Below are 20,069 nucleotides of genomic sequence, written 5' to 3'. Positions count from 1 at the left end.
CACACTACCGCACCGCACCAAGGTCGCAGTGCGGTAGTGTGTAACAGGGATGTTGCGAACATCCGCATCCGCATCCGCGGAACTTCCGCATTATTTTCAACATCCGCATCTGCATCCGCATAAAATCGATGCGGAGCTTATGCGGATGCGGATGTCGAACATGTCGGTACAGGAACGTCTTAGCGGCGGTGTAAGTGCTAGGTACTTTCGTCATTACCTATAACGAAATCGTCTAGATCCAGAAAAGTCGGCGAAGTTACTGTTTATTCAATATAACACACCTATATTCTTGCTCAAATACTGTTTCGTTTTTTTTTTAAATACTAAAAATGTAATATTTGAAGTTTTCTAAGTACCTAATCTTGACATCCGCTTCCGCGGATGTGAGCCTTCAAATATCCGCATCCGCATCCGCGGATGTCAAAAAATCTGCATCCGCAACATCCCTGGTGTGTAACGTCTATTACCTTGGAGGATATAATCAAACGGAGACGCCATGTCTGTAATTTTCTGTACAAAACAGTCTGCCGATTTTTGCGGGGGAGGGGAACGTCAAATGTATGCGTAACGTAAAAATAGCCCTGTCAGATAAACGTCAGTCCATACATTGTGTATGACCGTTGGCCGCCTATTTTCGACAGAGGGGAAAGCCTGTTAATGGCTACTCCGTTTAGTTGTATCCTCCAAGTCTATTACCTATCTTTCAACTCGATGGAAAATGAACTATTTAATTTAGCTGTCAGCTTTAACTTTTGCCGATGGGGCGTCATCATGCTGATCTTGCCTGCGTTTCCTCCCCTGTTTCCCCTTGAAATTCCTTCCCTTATTATGGTGCTTATTATTCTTATAGTTGAATCTCCTCTTCCTCATGTGTTCGATGGTTTTCGTCAGGTAAGCGACCTCTTCCTCTTCCCCGAGGAGTTTGACAGTTATTTCTGTGTCTGCGACTGAGATTTTTCCATCGGGGATTTTCTCGAAGATCTCTTTGGCGGCGTTCTCTTTGGCGAACCGTACCCAGCCCTGCGTGTCGCCGAGGTTCGAGTCTACGTACGCTATTTCGTATTCTGAAACGAATATGTTTTGGTGTAATTGGTGTTCATAAAAAAATATTTGGAAAAATGAGGGTAGTTTCAAAGGTAACTCTTTCTTATTTTACTGCTAGTTTGCATCTGCCATCCATGGTCTAATAAAACATGGTCTTCTCTTCCCAGAGTGTCACTTGCCTACGTCACAATAACATTGCCACTTTATTTCAACATAACATGTTACATGGGTACATTATATCTATGGTTAATAAGTTAAAATATTTCTTTATAATTTTATAATTTTCATTTATATGTATTTTATCTTAAATTTTACAATAACACGTCATTTTTAATTATTCGTTAGCAATATCTTCCGATTCACGAAAGAAATTTCAGACGTTCGGGTAATTCTGTTTACACTACTGGCAACACAGGATAGCGCTGTCACATTTGACAATCCGCCATGTTGTCCCTGACCGTCATCCTTGTCGAACGCGTGTTAATTGTTATTTCCTTCTCGCTCAGTGTCAGCAGTCGCAGTGTTTTCCAAACTTTTCACGTCGTAAGCTTGGTAATTAATGTTTTGTTACGAAAATGGTTGGCTGTTCTATTCTGAACTGTAAGAGTAGGAGTGAAAAGGGCAGTATAGATTTGTTTTATTTTACTATGTTTCTACATGAATAACTTAAAATTAATGCCGTTATAATAATTTTCACCGTTGGTTAAAATTCTCCCACATTTTAAAGTTTGAGAAACTGTAAACAGCATGATGACGTAGGCAAGTGACAGTTAGGTCATTCGCGAATCTCGGAAGAGAGTACCAGGCGGAGTATATTATTATACCATATTATTATAAAAATGATACTAGGCGGCGTTGTATTTTTTTTTTTTTTTGCTTAAACGCTTAGGGTGTTACCACATCAATAGATCGATTGGTGTGGTAACACCCTTATAAACAAAAACGCTTATAAAAAACACCTCAGAAAATTCCAACTGCATATACAAATGTAGTGCATAATTGTTTTCCATCGTATTTTCTCGGAATCGTTCGTATTTGTCATGCTACTTCAGTCAACCTCAGTACTTTTTGTACCGAGACTGACTGAAATAGCAAGACTCGTTCGTAGGTACGTGAAAATACGATGGCAAATAATTATGCACTACCTACATCTGTATACAGGCACAAGCATGCTTCATCATAAGATCATATTAATATTAATAATAGATAATGATAACAGACAAAAACCGGAACTCAAACACACTTGAGACTTGCGTAATTTTTGAATTTAGACACTTAGGGCTCATTTAGACGGTGCGAGAACTCGCATTGTTTCATTACATTGCGTCATTTGATCGGTCGGCTGAATTGATGTCACCTCAATGGTCCGCAATGTAACTAAAATCGTATACGAGTTCGCGCGCCGTCTAAATCAGCCCTTAAGCTTTGGATTCCTCCGAAAACGGTGCCGTCATATAGCGGCCGCAAAAGACAGCCGTCTTTACGGTGACATGTGGAAAGTACCACGGCGTCATAACACACCGTCAGCCACCAAGGTCAAAGCGGCAAATTTGAAAAATATAGGCGCGAAGGGATAACGTCCCATAGAAAATTTGAATTTCGCGCCTTTTTCTACTGACAAGATTTGCTTGACCATCTATAATTTACTTGGAGGATGAAATATCATAAGAAGAGGAAAATGATCGTAGTACGGAATCATTTATTTAAATCTCGTGTCATTTATTCAAAATGGCGTCACCGCTATCTAATAAAACGTTCACGAAACTATCGACACCGTCACGACGGCCGTCTTCCAAATGACGGCACCGCTTTTTTACGTTACGTTGACAATCAACGCCGTCTAGGAAACCGCGCCATCTTGTTTACATAGACAACGTTCTAGTGACGTCATTCAACGCTATATAGCGGCCGTAATATGACGGCACCGTTTTCGGAGGAATCCAAAGCTTTAGGGTCGGTTGCACCAAACTGTTCGTATCGTTAAAGAGTTCGCTAAATTTTAATGTATGGAAAGTGTCATAGTAAAGCGCCAGGGCGCGCCTTATGACGTTGATCAGCAGTACTCGGACAAGTCATCGCAGAAGCAGATATGGACATGGGACAAGACTATTATAGAGTCGCGACTTAAGATTATTATTATCTAAAGCTGATATTATCGTAATTTATAATTTAACATTTGACCTTTTTAGTCGCATATCTGTCATGGATTTGTCAAAGTGGCATGCTTGAAACAGTTTTGCGGTGACAATTTAATGTTAGTTAATGGTTGTGTATGTGCAATGCAACCATCAGCATTAAAAATGGTGGTGGTGGTGTAACCTTCACACATGTATGGTGAATTTTGGGTTGCAGTAATAAATGTCATTGAAAATAGTTATTTGTACAACAAGAGATCAAAGTTTGATATTTCTTCGAGTGCTTATTTTGAGTCCCGTGCAAGCGAAAGATTCTATAATAGATTCACGAGCGTAGCGAGTGAATCTAATTTAGAATCTTGAGCGTAGTAAGGGACTCAAAAGCGCACGAGATGTAAATAACTTTGATCTCGTGTAGTTCACAAAACTTTTCACCTCAGCAGTGAGAACATATTAGAGAACCCGAAAAATGTATTCCTTCTTCATCACTTACCTCTATTCACTCATGTTTTCTTAAGATATACCAACAATTAAATTTTCACCTCAGCAGCTCGAACAAGGGTACTTTGCTACTTAAAAACAGTGAGCAAAATCGCATTTTGCTCATTTTGCCTCACTCAGTGAGCAAAATGCGATTTTGCTCACTGTTTTTAAGTAGCAAAGTACCCTTGTTCGAACTGCTGAGGTGAAAATATAATTAAATAATATTGTACATAATGCGATTGTATTGATCTTGTTCTATTGCAGTCTTGCGATTGTTTTGCGATGACTTGTCCGAGCACTGTTGATCAGTCTGTCATATGTGGTTGGTGCAACTGGGCCTTACCACCAAACTTGGCGAAGGCTTCCTTGATGTCTTCCCGCTTGAGTTTGTTGTTGTCGTGGTCGATGTGCAGCACCGTGCCGGCCGGCAGCTTTAACTCGTCCTGGGGAGGCTCCTGCAAGGACATATTAATAATTAATACTGAGAGTTTATTTATTTATTTTATTTTAAACTTTATACACACTACTCACAATACCTGTTCAATGTACTGATATATGTAAGACAGAATATATCCCAATTTGCGCGTATTAACTTTCCGGGCAAACTGCTTCGAGCTGCAGGGCGTCTGAGAACAGTTCCCCGTCGCATGGCACTTTCAAGAAAGAACCCACGTGTCATCGGCCCGACTTACTACGAGCACCTTCCTGCCGATCTGAGAAATGAGCCGTGTGACGAAACATTTAAGCGCAAATTGAGAAACCTTTTGTTGGATAACCCTCTGTATTCTATAAATGAGTACATGGAATTGAATTTGTAACGATGTATGTAATTTTATTTATTATTCAATTGTTGATTTGTATTTAAAACATGACATTTTGTTCTTTTGTGATATTTTTATCTTTATTTGACATTTTAATGACAGTTACAAATTATTTACGTTGACATCGACTTTAATGTTAACTAGGTTTATATTCAATTGTTTTGACATGTTTTTCTTTGTACATGACGATCCTTATTGGGAGACATAATTAATCTTAATCTTATTATTTTTATTTTTAAATTTATAATGTAATTTTTGACGATCATGATGAGAAGATAAACATAATTTTGACGAATGTAGCAAATTTATAGTGTAATTTTCATCTTGAAATAAATAAATCTAAATCTAAATCTATTGCACAATATAACAAATAAAGTACAAATGGCGGACTTAATGCCTAAAGGCATTCTCTACCAGTCAACCACCAGGCTAAACAGAAACAGTAGTAGGTGCAGGCATTAAACAAAAAAAAAAAAACGCAGAATAGGTAACTTAAGACAAAAAAAAAAAAATATATATATATATATATAATACATACTAACGAAAATAAACTTACATATACATACTATAATTAAATAAACTTACATATATATTACTTTATGTACCCAGTGCAAAGAATACTATGCCTACGATGGACAATTAACCAGTGAGTTTGTCGAAAAAATGCTTGCGTAACATGCGCTTAAACGAAAGCTTGGTTTGAGCCTGTCTGATGTTGAGTGGGAGATCATTCCAAAGCCGGATCGCCTGAACGGTGAAGGAGTTAGAGATAAAACCGGTACGATGAGAAGGAAAAGAAAGCTTGAGACTACGGGACTCACGAAGGGTGCAACCTGCTCGGGCGGTGATAAAATGAAATTTGGATCTAAGATAGTCTGGCGCATTCGGATCAAATAAGAGAGTGTATAGTGTATTAGTGTATAGTTTATAAGTTATATAAAAAAAAAATGTGAAACAAAAATGAAGATACAATCAAATCAATCGTCGCCTAGCACCCATAGTACAAGCTTTGCTTAGTTTGGGGCCAGGTTGATCTGTGTAAGATGTCCCCCAATATTTATTTAATGTGGAAAATATTAAATTTTTGGTACAAGCCTTTATCGCTGACTGTACTTTTCTTTCCACAGGCAACTAATACTTATCAAGACAATTCTAAAAACCCCAAACGCAATTAGTTTGCGTTGTTTTATCAGAGTTCCCATGGCCACTTCCTGTCTCCATCATCAGATCAGCGCCATGTCTCTCTTCCTCGCGTTGTCCCGGCATTTTGGCCACAGCTCATGGGAGCCTATGGGGTCCGCTTGGCAACTAATCCCAGGAATTGGCATAGGCACTAGTTTTTACGAAAGCGACTGCCATCTGACCTTCCAACCCAGAGGGTAAACTAGGCCTTATTGGAATTAATCCGGTTTCCTCACGATGTTTTCCTTCACCGAAAAGCGACTGGTAAATATCAAATGATATTTCGTACATAAGTTCCGAAAAACTCATTGGTACGAGCCGGGGTTTGAACCCGCGACCTCCGGATTGCAAGTCGCACGCTCTTGCCGCTAAGCCACCAGCGCTTTCCATGTCTCATAATAGTACATTATTGTCGAGGTTCGGAAGTAGCTACTTGCAGGCTGAGGATTCGTTTTAAACGGACGACCTTGGGAGTCCGTTTAATTGAATCCGAAGCCAGCAAGTAGCCTTCCAACCGAGTCATATATAGTGCTTTTCTCAAAAATGGTGCAAGAAATAGAAATATTTTACGGAAGCAACGTTCTAATTTTCACATAAAGTAAAACCATTAAAAAGATATGCTTGCCGCCTTAAAAAAAAAAGAAGTGTATTTTTCCGCTGAAAATACACCAACCTATTCGAGACACCTAAATAGTCGCGGTCCCAACATTAAGCCTGTAACAGACTATCGCACCGCACCGCGACCTTAGAGCGTCGCACCCATAAGTGAGAGCGAGAAAGAGATATCTGTTTCTCGCTCTCACTTATGAGTGCGACGCTCCAAGGTCGCGGTGCGGTGCGATAGTCTGTTACAGGCTTTATATAATAATAAATGCTGATCATCTGTTTGGCTGTTTAAGGGACCTATGCCTTCATTTGATATGGCCATTTAAAGTTTTAAAAAGTTTGCAACTCGTTATATAATGGAATTTGTATGCAACATTGCAGTCCCGAAATCGAGACTGCAATGTTTTTAACTTTTTAATTTTTTGAATGACCATAAACTACGCACTTCGCGACCTATTTTTTAACCGGCAACGTCGACTTTGCCGTCCATTTTCGAGAAAAATATATTACCTGTTCGACATTCTTGGGTTTCTTGTCCTTTTTCTCCTTCTTGGCGGCGTACTCCTGCTGTTTCTCGGCCACGTAAGTCTCCTGCCACTTCCTCACCAGCTCGCTCTCGCCGTACTTCACGCCGCTCTGATCCAGGAACTTCTGCGCCTGTGGACACGGTTATTTCCTGTTAAACTACACATTCATAATAGTATTTTATGCAACCGTTGTTTAAGAGGGGTCAAAAAAGGCGAGTGGCGTGAGTAACAATTTGAGGCGAAGCCGAAAATTGTTAATAAAGACGCCACGAGTATTTTTTGACTCAGTTAAACAACGTTGCATACAATACTTTTTCTACGACCAAGCACTTACATTGAAAAAAAATTGTAAATTTAACAAATATTTTTCATTTACAAAAATAATACTTTAAACAAGTGGAATCATATAGGACATATATGTAGGTAAACAAACCAAACCCGGCCACCGCGCCCCGCGCCCCACGGCCGGTTGGTCAGCGACACCTTCTTGTAACTCATGAGGCCCTGGTACTTGCTCTTAGTTAAATTACAATTTTGGATAGTTTTTTTTCTCGATTTTTAAGTGGTGATTACACGAAGTATCGTAAAAGTACCAGAAAGATACTGCGTGTATGCACAAATACTTTTTTGGGGAATAGACTAAAGACTTGTCTTGACAACTATAAGAGAGGGGTTTAAAGGTGTGTGCACGACCCTTTAAATGACAAATAAAAGTACGGGAGTAGAAAAAGAATATTAAAAAACCGGCCAAGTGCGAGTCGGACTCGCGCACGGGGGGTTCCGCACCATCAACAGAAAATGAGCAAAACAAGCAAAAAACGGTCACCCATCCAAGTACTGACCCCGCCCGACGTTGCTTAACTTCGGTCAAAAATCACGTTTGTTGTATGGGAGCCCCACTTAAGTCTTTATTTTATTCTGTTTTTAGTATTTGTTGTTATAGCGGCAACAGAAATACATCATCTGTGTAAATTTCAACTGTCTAGCTATCACGGTTCGTGAGATACAGCCTGGTGACAGACGGACGGACAGCGGAGTCTTAGTAATAAGGTCCCGTTTTTACCCTTTGGGTACGGAACCCTAAAAATAATAGTCTCTTACTGAGGAAGGATAGCCTGGAAAGAGTAATAATGACGGGCAAAATTGAAGGCTCGAGACCACAGGCCCCTCCCCCTGGGTGAATCAACTTTTTCTTTGTCACTCGTTGCCATGGTTACGGTCTCCTGGGTCACTCTTTAAAACCTGATTTTTAGGCATTTAAATTCACCAAACACGCTTTTTTGTGAAACTTATAAACCCTTTCCATAGAGGGTCGTCTACCAAGCGTGTCAGAAGAAGGTGGTGGACAATGTCTTCTAACAAACTATGCTACTATTGTCTCTTGTCTGACCGGACAGAATAACAAGGAATAGTTGATCCACCCCCCTACTAGATGGTGTTCTCAAATTACGGCACCTATGCAATTAAAACTGCACGAGGCCATGCGCTTGGCAGGAAACAGGACCCTATGGAGGAATCTGGTCTTTAACAGAAGGACATGATGTCACGATCTTCAGTATTGAGAGACCGACTGAAGAAGAGGAAAGGCTTGTAGATAGATATAATTCTGAGTTTATTATTATTACTATTTATAAAGCAGGCAGGCAGTTGAAATAACTGATAATGCCTGTATCCTGAGTCATCAACAGAGTTTTCCGTGCTGAGTAGAATTTGCGTTGTGCTTATCTAATTTGTTCTTGAACTCATTGACACTTTGGGCCGATACTACGTCTTCTGGGAGTTTGTTCCAAGCTTTGACCACTCTGTTGCTAAAGAAGTGTCTACGAGGATTATTGTAGGACCTGCGAGACACCAGCTTATACTGATGACCTCTCAGACGGTTGTTATTATTGCGTTCTAACAACCGTCTGAGAGGTCATCAGTATAAGCTGGTGTCTCGCAGGTCCTACAATAATCCTCATAGACACTTCTTTAGGAACAGAGTGGTTGGTGTTGGAGTTTGTCACCATTTTATAAGAACCCTCATTAAAACTTAGTAAATTGATAATCTATCTATCTATTATCTATTAAGCCCTTTTGTTCTGAGTTAGAGTATGTCACTAAGCTCAGTGTGCCGCTTGGCAAAGGCCTCCTCTAACTTTTTCCATTGGGGTCTGTCGTGGGCCACTCTTCTCCATTGATATTGATGATATACGAGGAAAGATTAGTCAAGCTGGGCCTGACAACACTGCAAAAAAGGCGGGAACGTGGCGACTTGATCGAGACATTCAAAATTATGCATGGATATTACGACTGTCCAGAGCTAAGCGACCTGTTCACTCGAAACCCAAACACGCGCACAAGAGGACACTACCTTAAACTAGTAACAACAAAGCATAAAACAAATATCGGGAAAAACTTTATTGCAAATCGTATAGTAAATGCTTGGAACAAATTACCCTCTGAAGTTGTGAACTCTACAAGTGTGAATCAATTTAAAAATAGACTCGACAAACTATCAAAACAGTGAAATTGTGCTAAGTGAACTATGATTTAGACGCACCAGCATCAGCTGCCTGTCTAAAACGAAATAATAATAATATATATTGATAAAGGTTGACCTTATGAAAAAGAAGTGTTTGTACCTGTTCTTTAGTCTTGAACGTGGCAAACACCGATCCCTTGAACAGCCGCTTCTTAGTCTTGTTGTCCTGGTACCTCCTCATGATGACGTTGTCCACCTCCTCAAACTGTTTGAAGTACTTCAGGACATCATCCAGCAAAGCGTCCTTGGGGAAACCTTTAATTAAAACAAAAACATTACTAGTGGGGATACTCCTGACTTCGGGCAAACTCGGCTCCGTTCGGCTATCATTGCTCCGAGCAATTATTGCGGTTGACACAACTTGACGTCCCTTTGCGTGCACGACCACAGATAAGATGTCTTGAATTTTGACAACCCTAAATAGCCGAAAGGGATAGCGCCATAAGTTAGAAAGGGATATCATGATTTGACCCTGAATCGCTGTCAAACTTCTGTTTTCTAGGAAGTGTCCTTTCTGTACGGTAGTACTATTACTTATTCTGTGACATTACTTTGCTAATCCACAAATAAAATGTGCTAATGTGGATGTGCAGAAATGCTTTGTAGTTTTTTTGTGGATGGTTGTGTCTATATGACACAACATGCTACTTATATCTAGGTACGCAGACAACGTGCCAACGTTTCTAGTGTCGTTCTATGGAACTTGGTAACTATGTAAACAAAAGTCACTAGTAAATTCATAATTCAGAGACAATTTCAATATGGTGGTTTGTTTGATCAACACAATAGCTTATAAACTCCAGACTTCTTCCCATCCTCAATCTTAAGCCACATCTCCATATCGCGCGGCAAACTATCGAACATTGGCTCGCGCGGCAGCCGCGTGCAATGGATACCCGTGCACCGGAGCTCCGTGCAATGGAGGCTCGCGAGCCAACCCGGTATCCATTGCACATATGGAGACGGGGCTTTATGTCTCCTATAGCAAAGCTTACCTTTGGCGTAGACCGTGCGGCCCTGGACTTCCTTACGGCGCTCTTCGTTCATCTCGGGTAGGGGCATCTCGGGGCTTCGGCGGACTTTCTTGTTGTCTTCTGAAATCTGGGGTTACATTCCTTATCAGTACAGTTCAATTGAATTCCAATAAGAAAATTAGTTACTACAATGAATTGGACATTTGTTCTGCTGTGATACTAATAGCCTGTCTTCTATTTTGTTCTCAGAAGACTGCCTTTTATGTACAATTCCCACGCTGGAGTTTGGCTGCACTGGAGCGCTTTTTCAATGTGCCTATACATTCTGTATGGCCAAAGCGATCGTCCGTCCGGAGCCAGTCGCGTCCGCGAGCAGCCCTTGCGGCCGTACAAATATTAAATGCGCGGCGTCTCAGCCCATTTCGTGGGAATCGTTCTTTAGCAATAATATACAAGGTGTCCAGTAAACAATGGACAAATTTTCTAACCACGGAAAGGGTATTTTGAGCTTACATGTCTTGTAAAAGTTTCGTGGTATCCGAGAGTACTTTAATGACCATCAAGACTATAATCTTTATTTGTAAATAACAGTTTTGAATGATTCACGGTTAGTTTCACTAGACTTATATGGACCGGGGGTGTTAGCGCTGTTGGCAGCACCGCCACCTTCGAGCCAACCAATGATGTGTTAGAACGCAGCCCTGCATCTCCAGGATGCCAACATGCACGGCGAGGTCAGCGGCCAACCAGAAAGCGCGATGCTGGCGCCAGAGTTTCGCCTATGCAACGCATCTCCAGGCAGCGCGCCGCAAGCACACTCTCTTGCATTCTAACCACCGTACCCATCGCGCGTGTCCTAGACAAAGAACCTTATATATTGTACTCATTGAATACCATTAAAAATGGTAATTTAATTTAACATTTGTTTTATTTAAATAGCGCCAAAAGGGCGCAAACATAAATTGGCGACCGTGACAGGACACGCGCGGAATATTTTGAGCCTTTTTACAGTGCCTGAGCAAAGGCCGCCATCTTGGGACGCTGTGGGCCTGGAGCCGGCGTCGACGCAAGCTACCAACCAACAACACCGCGTGCCATCGCCGCCAGCTCAAGATAAACCCGAAGACACAAGAGGGAAGGCAGCGGCGACTGGGTCCGGTTCAAAACTACGAGGAGCGTCGGCGCATAGCAACAAGGCGGCAGCGCGTGGCGGCTGGCGAATCGAGGAAAGTGCCGTGAGGGGTGCCCAACATAACCCGTTTTTTACCTTACCCCTTACCACCTAACCACTTACCTTACCTTTGCCATTCTTACCTTAAATACCTTTTGCCTTAACTTTAAACTTAAAATCCTTTTGGTAATTAAAACTCAACTTAAATTTCTTTGCGTAAATTGTAACGTAAATTCAACATTCCCAATAATAATTTAGTACCTACATTGACTTTGACCTTTACTTAACCTCACTTGACAACTTACTTTAAACTCAAATACCATTGAATTCCCTTACAACCTAACCTTAAAAGAGTGCTTATTGTGTAATTATTGCCTTCATTTGTGTTTTACTTTCAGAATAGTTCTTCAAAGTGTGATAATCGTGTGCGGGCTCGCTTTCTGCCACGTTGGCATATACCTACTGTTAACAGTGTTAAGCATCTGTTAAACTTTATTTCTGCTTAAATGCCTATCGGGGCTTTCTTAATTTCATTTAAACTATAGTGAAGTGCTATTATTCATTCCATTTAAAATTTAAAGACGTACTTTTCTAAAAACCAGTGAAATTGCATGAGCCTTTTTTTATTTCGTGACGAAACCTTTTTAATCACGCATTCACGCTTAATTCATTTGCACTTAAAGGCCCAAACGTGTGTTCTCTTAAAATTTGACTTTCTTAATTGTATTCCGAGTACCTACGCTGACCTAATCAGATTCTTTTTAACTTCACCGCTGCTTGCATCTTGGTTTGTGTTCGCATATGCACATATTCGTTTGCACAATTTCAGTGGGCAACCTGTCGAAGTGCGTGCCGCGTGCCACGAATACATCGTGCCACGCCCACATCTATCACCACGTGGCAAGTTGTCCAGTGTGAAGCCGCAAGCTGCTGCGACACACCAAGGGCACCTCTGCGTAGCTGTTGAAGTCACTAAGGGGCGTAAGCTGTTTTGCCAATTTTTATTTTCTTACGTGGATAACTTTAAACTCGCATTTAAATTAAAATTTTGTTGTTAAGACTTGCTAGCTCAGCTAAAAACATAATTCAACATGACTGAAGCAGCAAAAAGGGAAGCTCTTTTGGCAGAACTACGTGTTAAACGTGGCTCCATAAAGGGCCAGGTTTCTAAATTCCGTGGCTACTTAAAAACAATTACAGAGGATGAAGTGCTAACCGGTGTTAAATTCAACGAGCTGACCTTAAGATTAAATAAAGTTATAGAGTTATCCACGCGCCTTGACGAGCTGCAAACTTCGATAGAAGTAGCTAACTCTGACAATCTTGACAGTGAACTTTTAGAACGGGACACTAATGAGACTCATATTAACACTGCTATAGCTACAGCTCAGAGTATACTTGAACGCTCTCAGGCTCAAAAAATGTCACCGGAGACTTCTGTTAAAACCTGTTCTTCAGGAGGCTGTCACTCGGAGCATCTCGGCTTCAAGCTCCCTCAAATTAAAATCTCTAAATTTGACGGATCTTATTATAAATGGATGGAATTCAAAGACCTTTATGAATCTTTAATTCATAATAATGAACACATTAAGCCTATCCATAAGTTTCATTATCTGAGTTCCTATCTTGAGGGAGAGGCTTCGAGAGTCATAGCAAATTTAGAAGTTTCCGCTGCCAACTACACTGAAGCCTGGAAACTTTTATGTGACAGGTTCAGTAACAAAAGGCAACTGATTACTAACCACTTAAATGCTTTATTTAATTTAGAGCCCATACAGCGAGAATCTGATAAATCATTAAGATTTTTAAGCGACCATGTTACTAAAAACCTCCGTGCCCTTAAAACATTGGGGCAACCAACGGAGCACTGGGATACAATGTTAGTACATTTGTTAGCGGCTAAATTGGACACTAATACTAATTCAAAATGGGAAGAGCATAGAAACACTCTTAAGGAGTGGCCCACACTTGAAGATTTTAGGGAATTTTTAAAGAATCGTGCAGATATTTTAGAAAACCTATACCGCTCAAAGCGGGACAAACAAGCTAACCACAAGCCAGAGCCTGTGGCTAATAAAACTTCATTTAAACATGATAAAAACATAAAAACCTTCATGATTTCAGAGAAACAAAGTGACAACAAGGGTCGGCCGTGCGTCGTGTGCCATGGCGATCACAGGGTGTACGACTGCCCAGTCTTTAGAAAAATGTCAGTCGACGAGCGCTGGGCGCGGGCGTCCACCCTGAAGCTGTGCCATGTCTGCCTCCGACCGGACCACGAGACCCGCGCTTGCAAGTTAAACGGCTGTCGCGTATGTAAGAGACGACACAATACATACCTACACACCTCACCAACTAACACTTCTAATAGTGGAGCTAACATGGAACAGACAGTTCAGTCTACCGATAGTGCTAGGGTTAATGTAGCCTGCGCCTCCACTATGCTAACTTCTGACAGTGCAGAGGTGCATCACACCTTCACTGCTAATACTTTGCTTACCAATAGCGAAGCATTGCTCTCAACTGCTCTAATTGAAATAGTTAACCCTTTCAACAATAAAAAAGAAACTGTGAAGTGTCTGTTAGATAGCTGCTCACAGTCTAATTATCTTACTGAAGCATTAAGACAACGCTTGCAACTTGATCTTCAGCCTCTAACTGCCTCAAATGTTACAGGAATAGGAAATACGCCTCTGACCTATAAGCCTGTACGTTGTGCAGCTCATATTAAATCTAAATTAAGCGATTTCAATGCCAATCTTGACTTTCTAGTTTTAGACCAAATAACTGATCGCTTCCCACTAAAATATGTTGACGTTAGTCAACTTAATTTACCTGCTACTATGCAGCTTGCAGACCCAACCTTTAATGTGCCATCCCAAATTGATATGCTGTTGGGAGTGGAAATGTTTTGGTCAATTGTAACAGGTGCTGCAAAAACAATGCCAACGAGCAAGCGCACCTTCCTAATCCCATCTAAACTTGGGTGGCTAGTAGCTGGCCCGGTAGAGGGAGCCACTACACATGTAAATTCGGTAACCACACGTAGCCATCTTTGCTTAGCTGATCTGTCGGCCCAAATGACAAAGTTTTGGGAGACAGAGGAGCTGCCGTCAGAGGCGGACTCCATCAAAAATGGGAGTGAGTTCGACTCTCACCCCATAGAAAAACACTTTGTTGAAAATACCTATCGCCAATCTGACGGCAGGTTTGTAGTGCGTTTACCTTTAAAAGATACACCAGACTGCCTAGGCAACACATTCAACATAGCTAAAAAGCGCTTATTTAACTTAGAAAAGCGTTTTAGTAAACAGCCTGAGCTTAAATCAATGTATGTTGATTTCATAAATGAATATAGGGATTTAGGGCATCTGTCGGAGTCTAAGCAATGTTATACAGCCAACCACCTCCCTCATCACCCTGTGATGAAGGAGAGTGAATCTACTCGCTTAAGAACTGTGTTCAACGCTAGTTGCCCAACCTCCTCTGGTTATTCTATCAATGATATCCAGTTGGTAGGACCAAATATCCAAAACTCACTGTTTGAAATATTGCTTAGATTCCGTCAGTACAGGTATGTGCTCTCGGGTGACATAGAAAAACAATACAGGCAAATTTTAATGAATGAAATGGACAGAAACCTACAAGTGATTCTATGGCGCGAAGACGAGCACCTACCTATACGCTCTCTCACTTTAAATACAGTAACGTATGGCTTTGCGTCGGCGAGCTGGCTAGCGGCTCGCTGTTTGTGGCAGTTAGGGGCTGAGAGCAAGGATCCTTTGGTTAGGACCATTATACAAAATGATTTTTACTGTGATGACTTATTAACAGGCGCAGACTCTGAATCAGAGCTGCTTCATATACAGGCCGGCGTCTCACAGTCTTTAGCCTCTGGTTGTTTCAATTTGCGTAAATACCGTTCGAATTCAAACGCGTTACTAAAGTCAGATTTCATTAATCAAGATGATCATCTAGCTTTGAGTCAAGCTTGTCAAACACTTGGACTGGGGTGGCAACCCAGCCAAGATATATTAAACTTTTCAATTAAAAATGATCACTCTGATGAAACAATTACAAAACGAACAATTTTGTCTAAAACGTTCCAAGTATTTGATCCCTTAGGTCTTTTAAGCCTGTGCACAGTCAAACCTAAGATATTAATACAAACTTTGTGGAAAGAAGGCAAATCTTGGGACGAGCCAGTTTCGCCTGAAATACAGCGAATCTGGTCGCGATTTATAAAAAAATTGCATCACATTAAAGGACTCAGTATACCTAGATATGTATTGTGCGAGGCGCCCTCCACAATAGAACTACATTGCTTTTCTGACGCTGCAGAGACTGCATATGCAGCCTGCATTTATGTAAAAACTATTTCTGACTCGGGTGAACAACAAGTCCACCTGCTGTGTGCGAAAGACAGAATAGCTCCAATCCGGCGCACAACTATACCACGATTAGAATTAGCTGGGTGCTTGTTAGCAGCACAAACATATGCAGCCGTAGTAGGAGCCTGGAGACGTCCTGTCTCTCGCACAATATTCTGGACTGACTCTAGCTGCTGCCTGGCTTGGCTAAAGACAGACAGATCCAAACTTAAAACTTTTGTAGCAAACAGAGTAGCCGCTATAGCCAGTCTCACTCCCGGAGCCACCTGGAGACATGTACCTACAAAAGAAAATCCAAGTGATCTTGCAACGCGTGGTGTTGATCCACAGCATGTCTCTGGAAACGCTCTGTGGTGGAAGGGCCCCGAGTTTCTATTAAAGCCTGAAAATGAATGGCCAGAGCTAAATTCTGTCGAGCCGGAGGTCTTGCCAGAAATCAAAGTAATGTCTATGCTTACAAGCACAGACGATGGACCATCTGTCATTGATTTTAATAGATTTTCTAAATATAAAAGGCTACAACATACTATGGCTTATGTGCGCCGTTTCATAAATAACTGTAAGCCCAGCCTGCCTAAATTAACTGGCTCGCTATCGCCACAAGAGCTTACAGACTCTTTGCATACTTTAGTTAAAATTGCACAACAGCAGTCATTTGCTTCTGAACTTGAAACGATGCGCAAAGGTCATAGGTTGAGTCCTAGATCACACATTATAACTCTGAACCCATTTTTGGACTCACAAGGTCTCTTGAGAGTCGGGGGAAGGCTAGATGCTTCAGATTGTAGTTACGAACAGAAGCATCCCATGTTATTACGTGCTAAACACACACTAACCAAACTCATTTTTACACATGAACACATACGTCTCTTACATGCAGGACCACAGCTATTGCTATGCTCAGTACGGGACTTGATATGGCCAGTCGGGGGCAGAAACGTCGCAAGGAGCACGGCCCACAATTGTGTCACTTGTAAAAGAATCGCTGGCCAAACTTTAAAAAATATAATGGGCAATTTACCAGCGCAGCGCATAAATGCTGATTTTCCATTCACGTCAACAGCTGTTGACTTTGCAGGTCCTTATTTAATAACAGATCGCCGTGGACGTGGATGTAAAATCACTAAATGTTATCTGTGTCTATTTATATGCTTAAGATATAAATGTGTTCATTTAGAAGCTGTTAGCGACCTGTCTAAAGATGCATTTGTGCTGGCACTCCGCAGATTTATCGCCAGGCGCGGCAGACCTGCGGAGCTGTTTTGTGATAATGGTAGAAACTTTGTAGCTGCAGCCAAAGAGATAAATGATTTTTTTAAGTTATATGAAAACGATATATCTGATTTTGCAGCTGGTCAAGGTATAAAATTTAAATTTGCGCCAGCTTATGCTCCTAACTTTAATGGCTACGCGGAGGCCGGCATTAAAAGCGCCAAATTTCACCTCAAACGAGTTTTGGGCAATACACACCTTACCTTTGAGGAACTTTCGTCTCTTTTTAGCCAAGTGGAGGCAATTTTGAACAGTAGGCCTCTCTGCCCACTCTCCTCCTCCCCTAATGACTTTTACCCCCTTACTCCCGGGCACTTTCTCATTTTTAGGCCGCTCACGTCGCTGCCGGCTCCGCCACTGCAAGACCGGAACCCGAACCGCCTGGACCGCTTCCTGAGGCTAGAACAGCTGCGGCAACACTTCTGGAAACGCTGGTCGACCGAGTTCGTGTCCCTACTGCAACAACGCTACAAGTGGCGCGAGAGGCAACGCGATCTACAGCTCGGAGAGCTCGTACTCATTAAGGAGGAAGGCTTGCCGCCTTTGCTATGGCGCATGGGCAGAGTCGTCAAACTATATAACGGAAAGGATGGCGTGCCGCGCGTAGCTGACATCAATACCGCTAGAGGGATAGTCAAGCGAGCACTCAACCGAATATGTCCGCTGCCTGTACAACAGAGAGAGTCCTGAAAGACCCTCGGCTTTCAGCGTCCCGGAGTATGTTAGCGCTGTTGGCAGCACCGCCACCTTCGAGCCAACCAATGATGTGTTAGAACGCAGCCCTGCATCTCCAGGATGCCAACATGCACGGCGAGGTCAGCGGCCAACCAGAAAGCGCGATGCTGGCGCCAGAGTTTCGCCTATGCAACGCATCTCCAGGCAGCGCGCCGCAAGCACACTCTCTTGCATTCTAACCACCGTACCCATCGCGCGTGTCCTAGACAAAGAACCTTATATATTGTACTCATTGAATACCATTAAAAATGGTAATTTAATTTAACATTTGTTTTATTTAAATAGCGCCAAAAGGGCGCAAACAGGGGGATACAAAATGCATGTAACTGCTCTAAATATCGGGAGCTTGAAAACAATACAAAAATAAGTTTATTTGTAAAGTTGTAAATAACACCATTTTAATAAGACAAAAATGCCCACAAACCTCGAGTAGACCGCTTCTGGACCTCCCTAGCAGCTTAGCAATGAGCTCCAGGTCTGTAGTGAGCTTGGCGAGCCGATTGAACTTGATGAGGATCTCGAACGGTATCCAGCCATCGTCCAGCTTCACCTGCTCCCGGAGGAACTTGTCACGTGGAAGGTTGAGGTCACCTGAAAAACGGAACACGTTAAATTTATCCCAATTTTGACTATTCTTATAAATCAGGATTTTGAACACCTCGCCTGCTTAGGAACTTCTGCTACTGACTGTACACTACACTACAATTTGGCTTTCACTTTTCTAAGGGTCATTGTATGAAATTTGTCTCCTTAAATGAGTTGTATTGTGTAGAGTATGTCTTCTTGCACAGCCGAAATTGGCATATTCATTGACCGGATCTGGCTTGTACTCCTTGTAGGCTGTAGTATAAAAAGGCCATTTTGACAGTAAACATGTTATTTATACATATTTAGTGTTATATTATGTTAACTGCAATATTTTATGTTTTCATTATAGGACTAGTGTTCTGTCAAGAGATAACCTAATAACCAAGTGCAGCAAGTCTGGTTGTGGTGATGAAATGAAACATAATACAGTTATTACAGTTATCTTTTGTATTCCAAATGAAGTGAACTATTAGATTGGAGTTTATAAAGTAAAATTATCATGATTTTAATGTTTAAATTATACAATATATTCCACTCAACTGTTGCCTTCTAATACTTTTACAGAAACATGTTACTAATCCAAAACGACGTTAAGCGCGCATTAAACTGCACAAATATATGTAGTGTAGCTGCAAAACTACATCATGTTCGTAATAAAAGATCCTTGACGAAACGATAAATGCGGTTACATTGCAAACAACAAATTGCATTGCATTGCATTGCATTGCGTTGCATTATTTGAAGCAAACGTGACTCACCGAAATAATATTCGACCTGCCGAATTATAGCGCTCTCCAGTTCAGCTTCATCCATGGGCTCGGTTTTCGCCCCATTTTCTTCTTTCTCCTCTTTTCCATTGTTTTCCGCGGCAACATCAGCTACTTTTTCTTCAGTCATTTTCGGATTGATATAACTCACAGCACAGCACAATGTTACAATGTGGCGCAATTCAGCACACGCAGTATGTATGTAGATTTAACGAATACACTAACTAACAGTGAAAATCAAGGAGTATTCACGGAATAATTGGATATTTCTGCTGAAAAGTATAAAAACACGTGTTTCTGCTTCCTTTCCCACATGCACCGGCTAGAACAAGATAAGATAAATTGAAGAGGGGAAGGGCGGGACTCGGGAGGGAGGTATTAGACATGTATTATAGTACCATCTATGAGCCATTACAAAAGTGTGAGAAAGATGAAATTATATGTATTCTTCAAGTGTGAGCGAAATGACAATATTTTAAGTAGGTTCTCTTTTCCTCGGCAGATAGTTTTCGTTTAGAAATGTAGTGTGAAGCAAAGAGAATATATAACCACTGAAGTGAAGATGCAACTTTTATATTAACACGCATTCTTTGCATGACATAATCATATTCTAATAGATTTTTTTTATTATGAATACGAATACACATAAATTGTTTGCTTATGGCAAAGAATACAATAACTTTATCAGTTTAAAGAGCATAAGACGGGCGTACCGGACCGTAACATTAGTCCGGTCAGCACATGAATCTAGGATATAACTGGATCTGGCATGAGGTGTGGGGGGGAAGTGACCGAAAGGGATAGTCTTGAGTGTATCTTTCAGTAGGAGTAGCAGCGAAAACGCTATTA

The 20,069-nt window shown here is 41.3% G+C and overlaps 1 protein-coding gene across 1 annotated transcript; it reads right to left on the bottom strand.

The window, feature by feature from the left end:
• Positions 1-699: 699 nt before the first annotated feature.
• On the bottom strand, positions 700-19,542 carry LOC134648345 (la protein homolog). Its single transcript, XM_063502861.1, has 7 exons — positions 19,212-19,542; positions 18,290-18,456; positions 10,318-10,423; positions 9,423-9,577; positions 6,782-6,928; positions 4,006-4,117; positions 700-1,064 (listed from the first exon to the last, which is right to left on the bottom strand). Exons 1-7 carry the CDS (start codon positions 19,348-19,350, stop codon positions 733-735), a joined length of 1,158 nt encoding a protein of 385 aa, XP_063358931.1. The 5' UTR covers positions 19,351-19,542; the 3' UTR covers positions 700-732.
• Between the last annotated feature and the right edge of the window lie 527 nt (positions 19,543-20,069).

This window comes from Cydia amplana, chromosome 5, assembly GCF_948474715.1.
Source record: "Cydia amplana chromosome 5, ilCydAmpl1.1, whole genome shotgun sequence".
In the NCBI taxonomy this organism is placed as follows: Eukaryota; Metazoa; Arthropoda; class Insecta; order Lepidoptera; family Tortricidae; genus Cydia; species Cydia amplana.
This window is presented reverse-complemented; position numbering and strand designations above follow the sequence as displayed.

What these genes read in the sequence shown, in the direction of transcription:
- LOC134648345 (XM_063502861.1), bottom strand. Translation starts at nt 19,350, where the DNA reads ATGACTGAAGAAAAAGTAGCTGATGTTGCCGCGGAAAACAATGGAAAA. An exon ending in CCGCACGGTCTACGCCAAAG is followed by an intron (nt 9,578 to 10,317) that starts GTAAGCTTTGCT and finishes TTTTAATTAAAG; the next exon opens with GTTTCCCCAAGGACGCTTTG. An exon ending in AGCCTTCGCCAAGTTTGGTG is followed by an intron (nt 1,065 to 4,005) that starts GTAAGGCCCAGT and finishes TATTCGTTTCAG; the next exon opens with AATACGAAATAGCGTACGTA.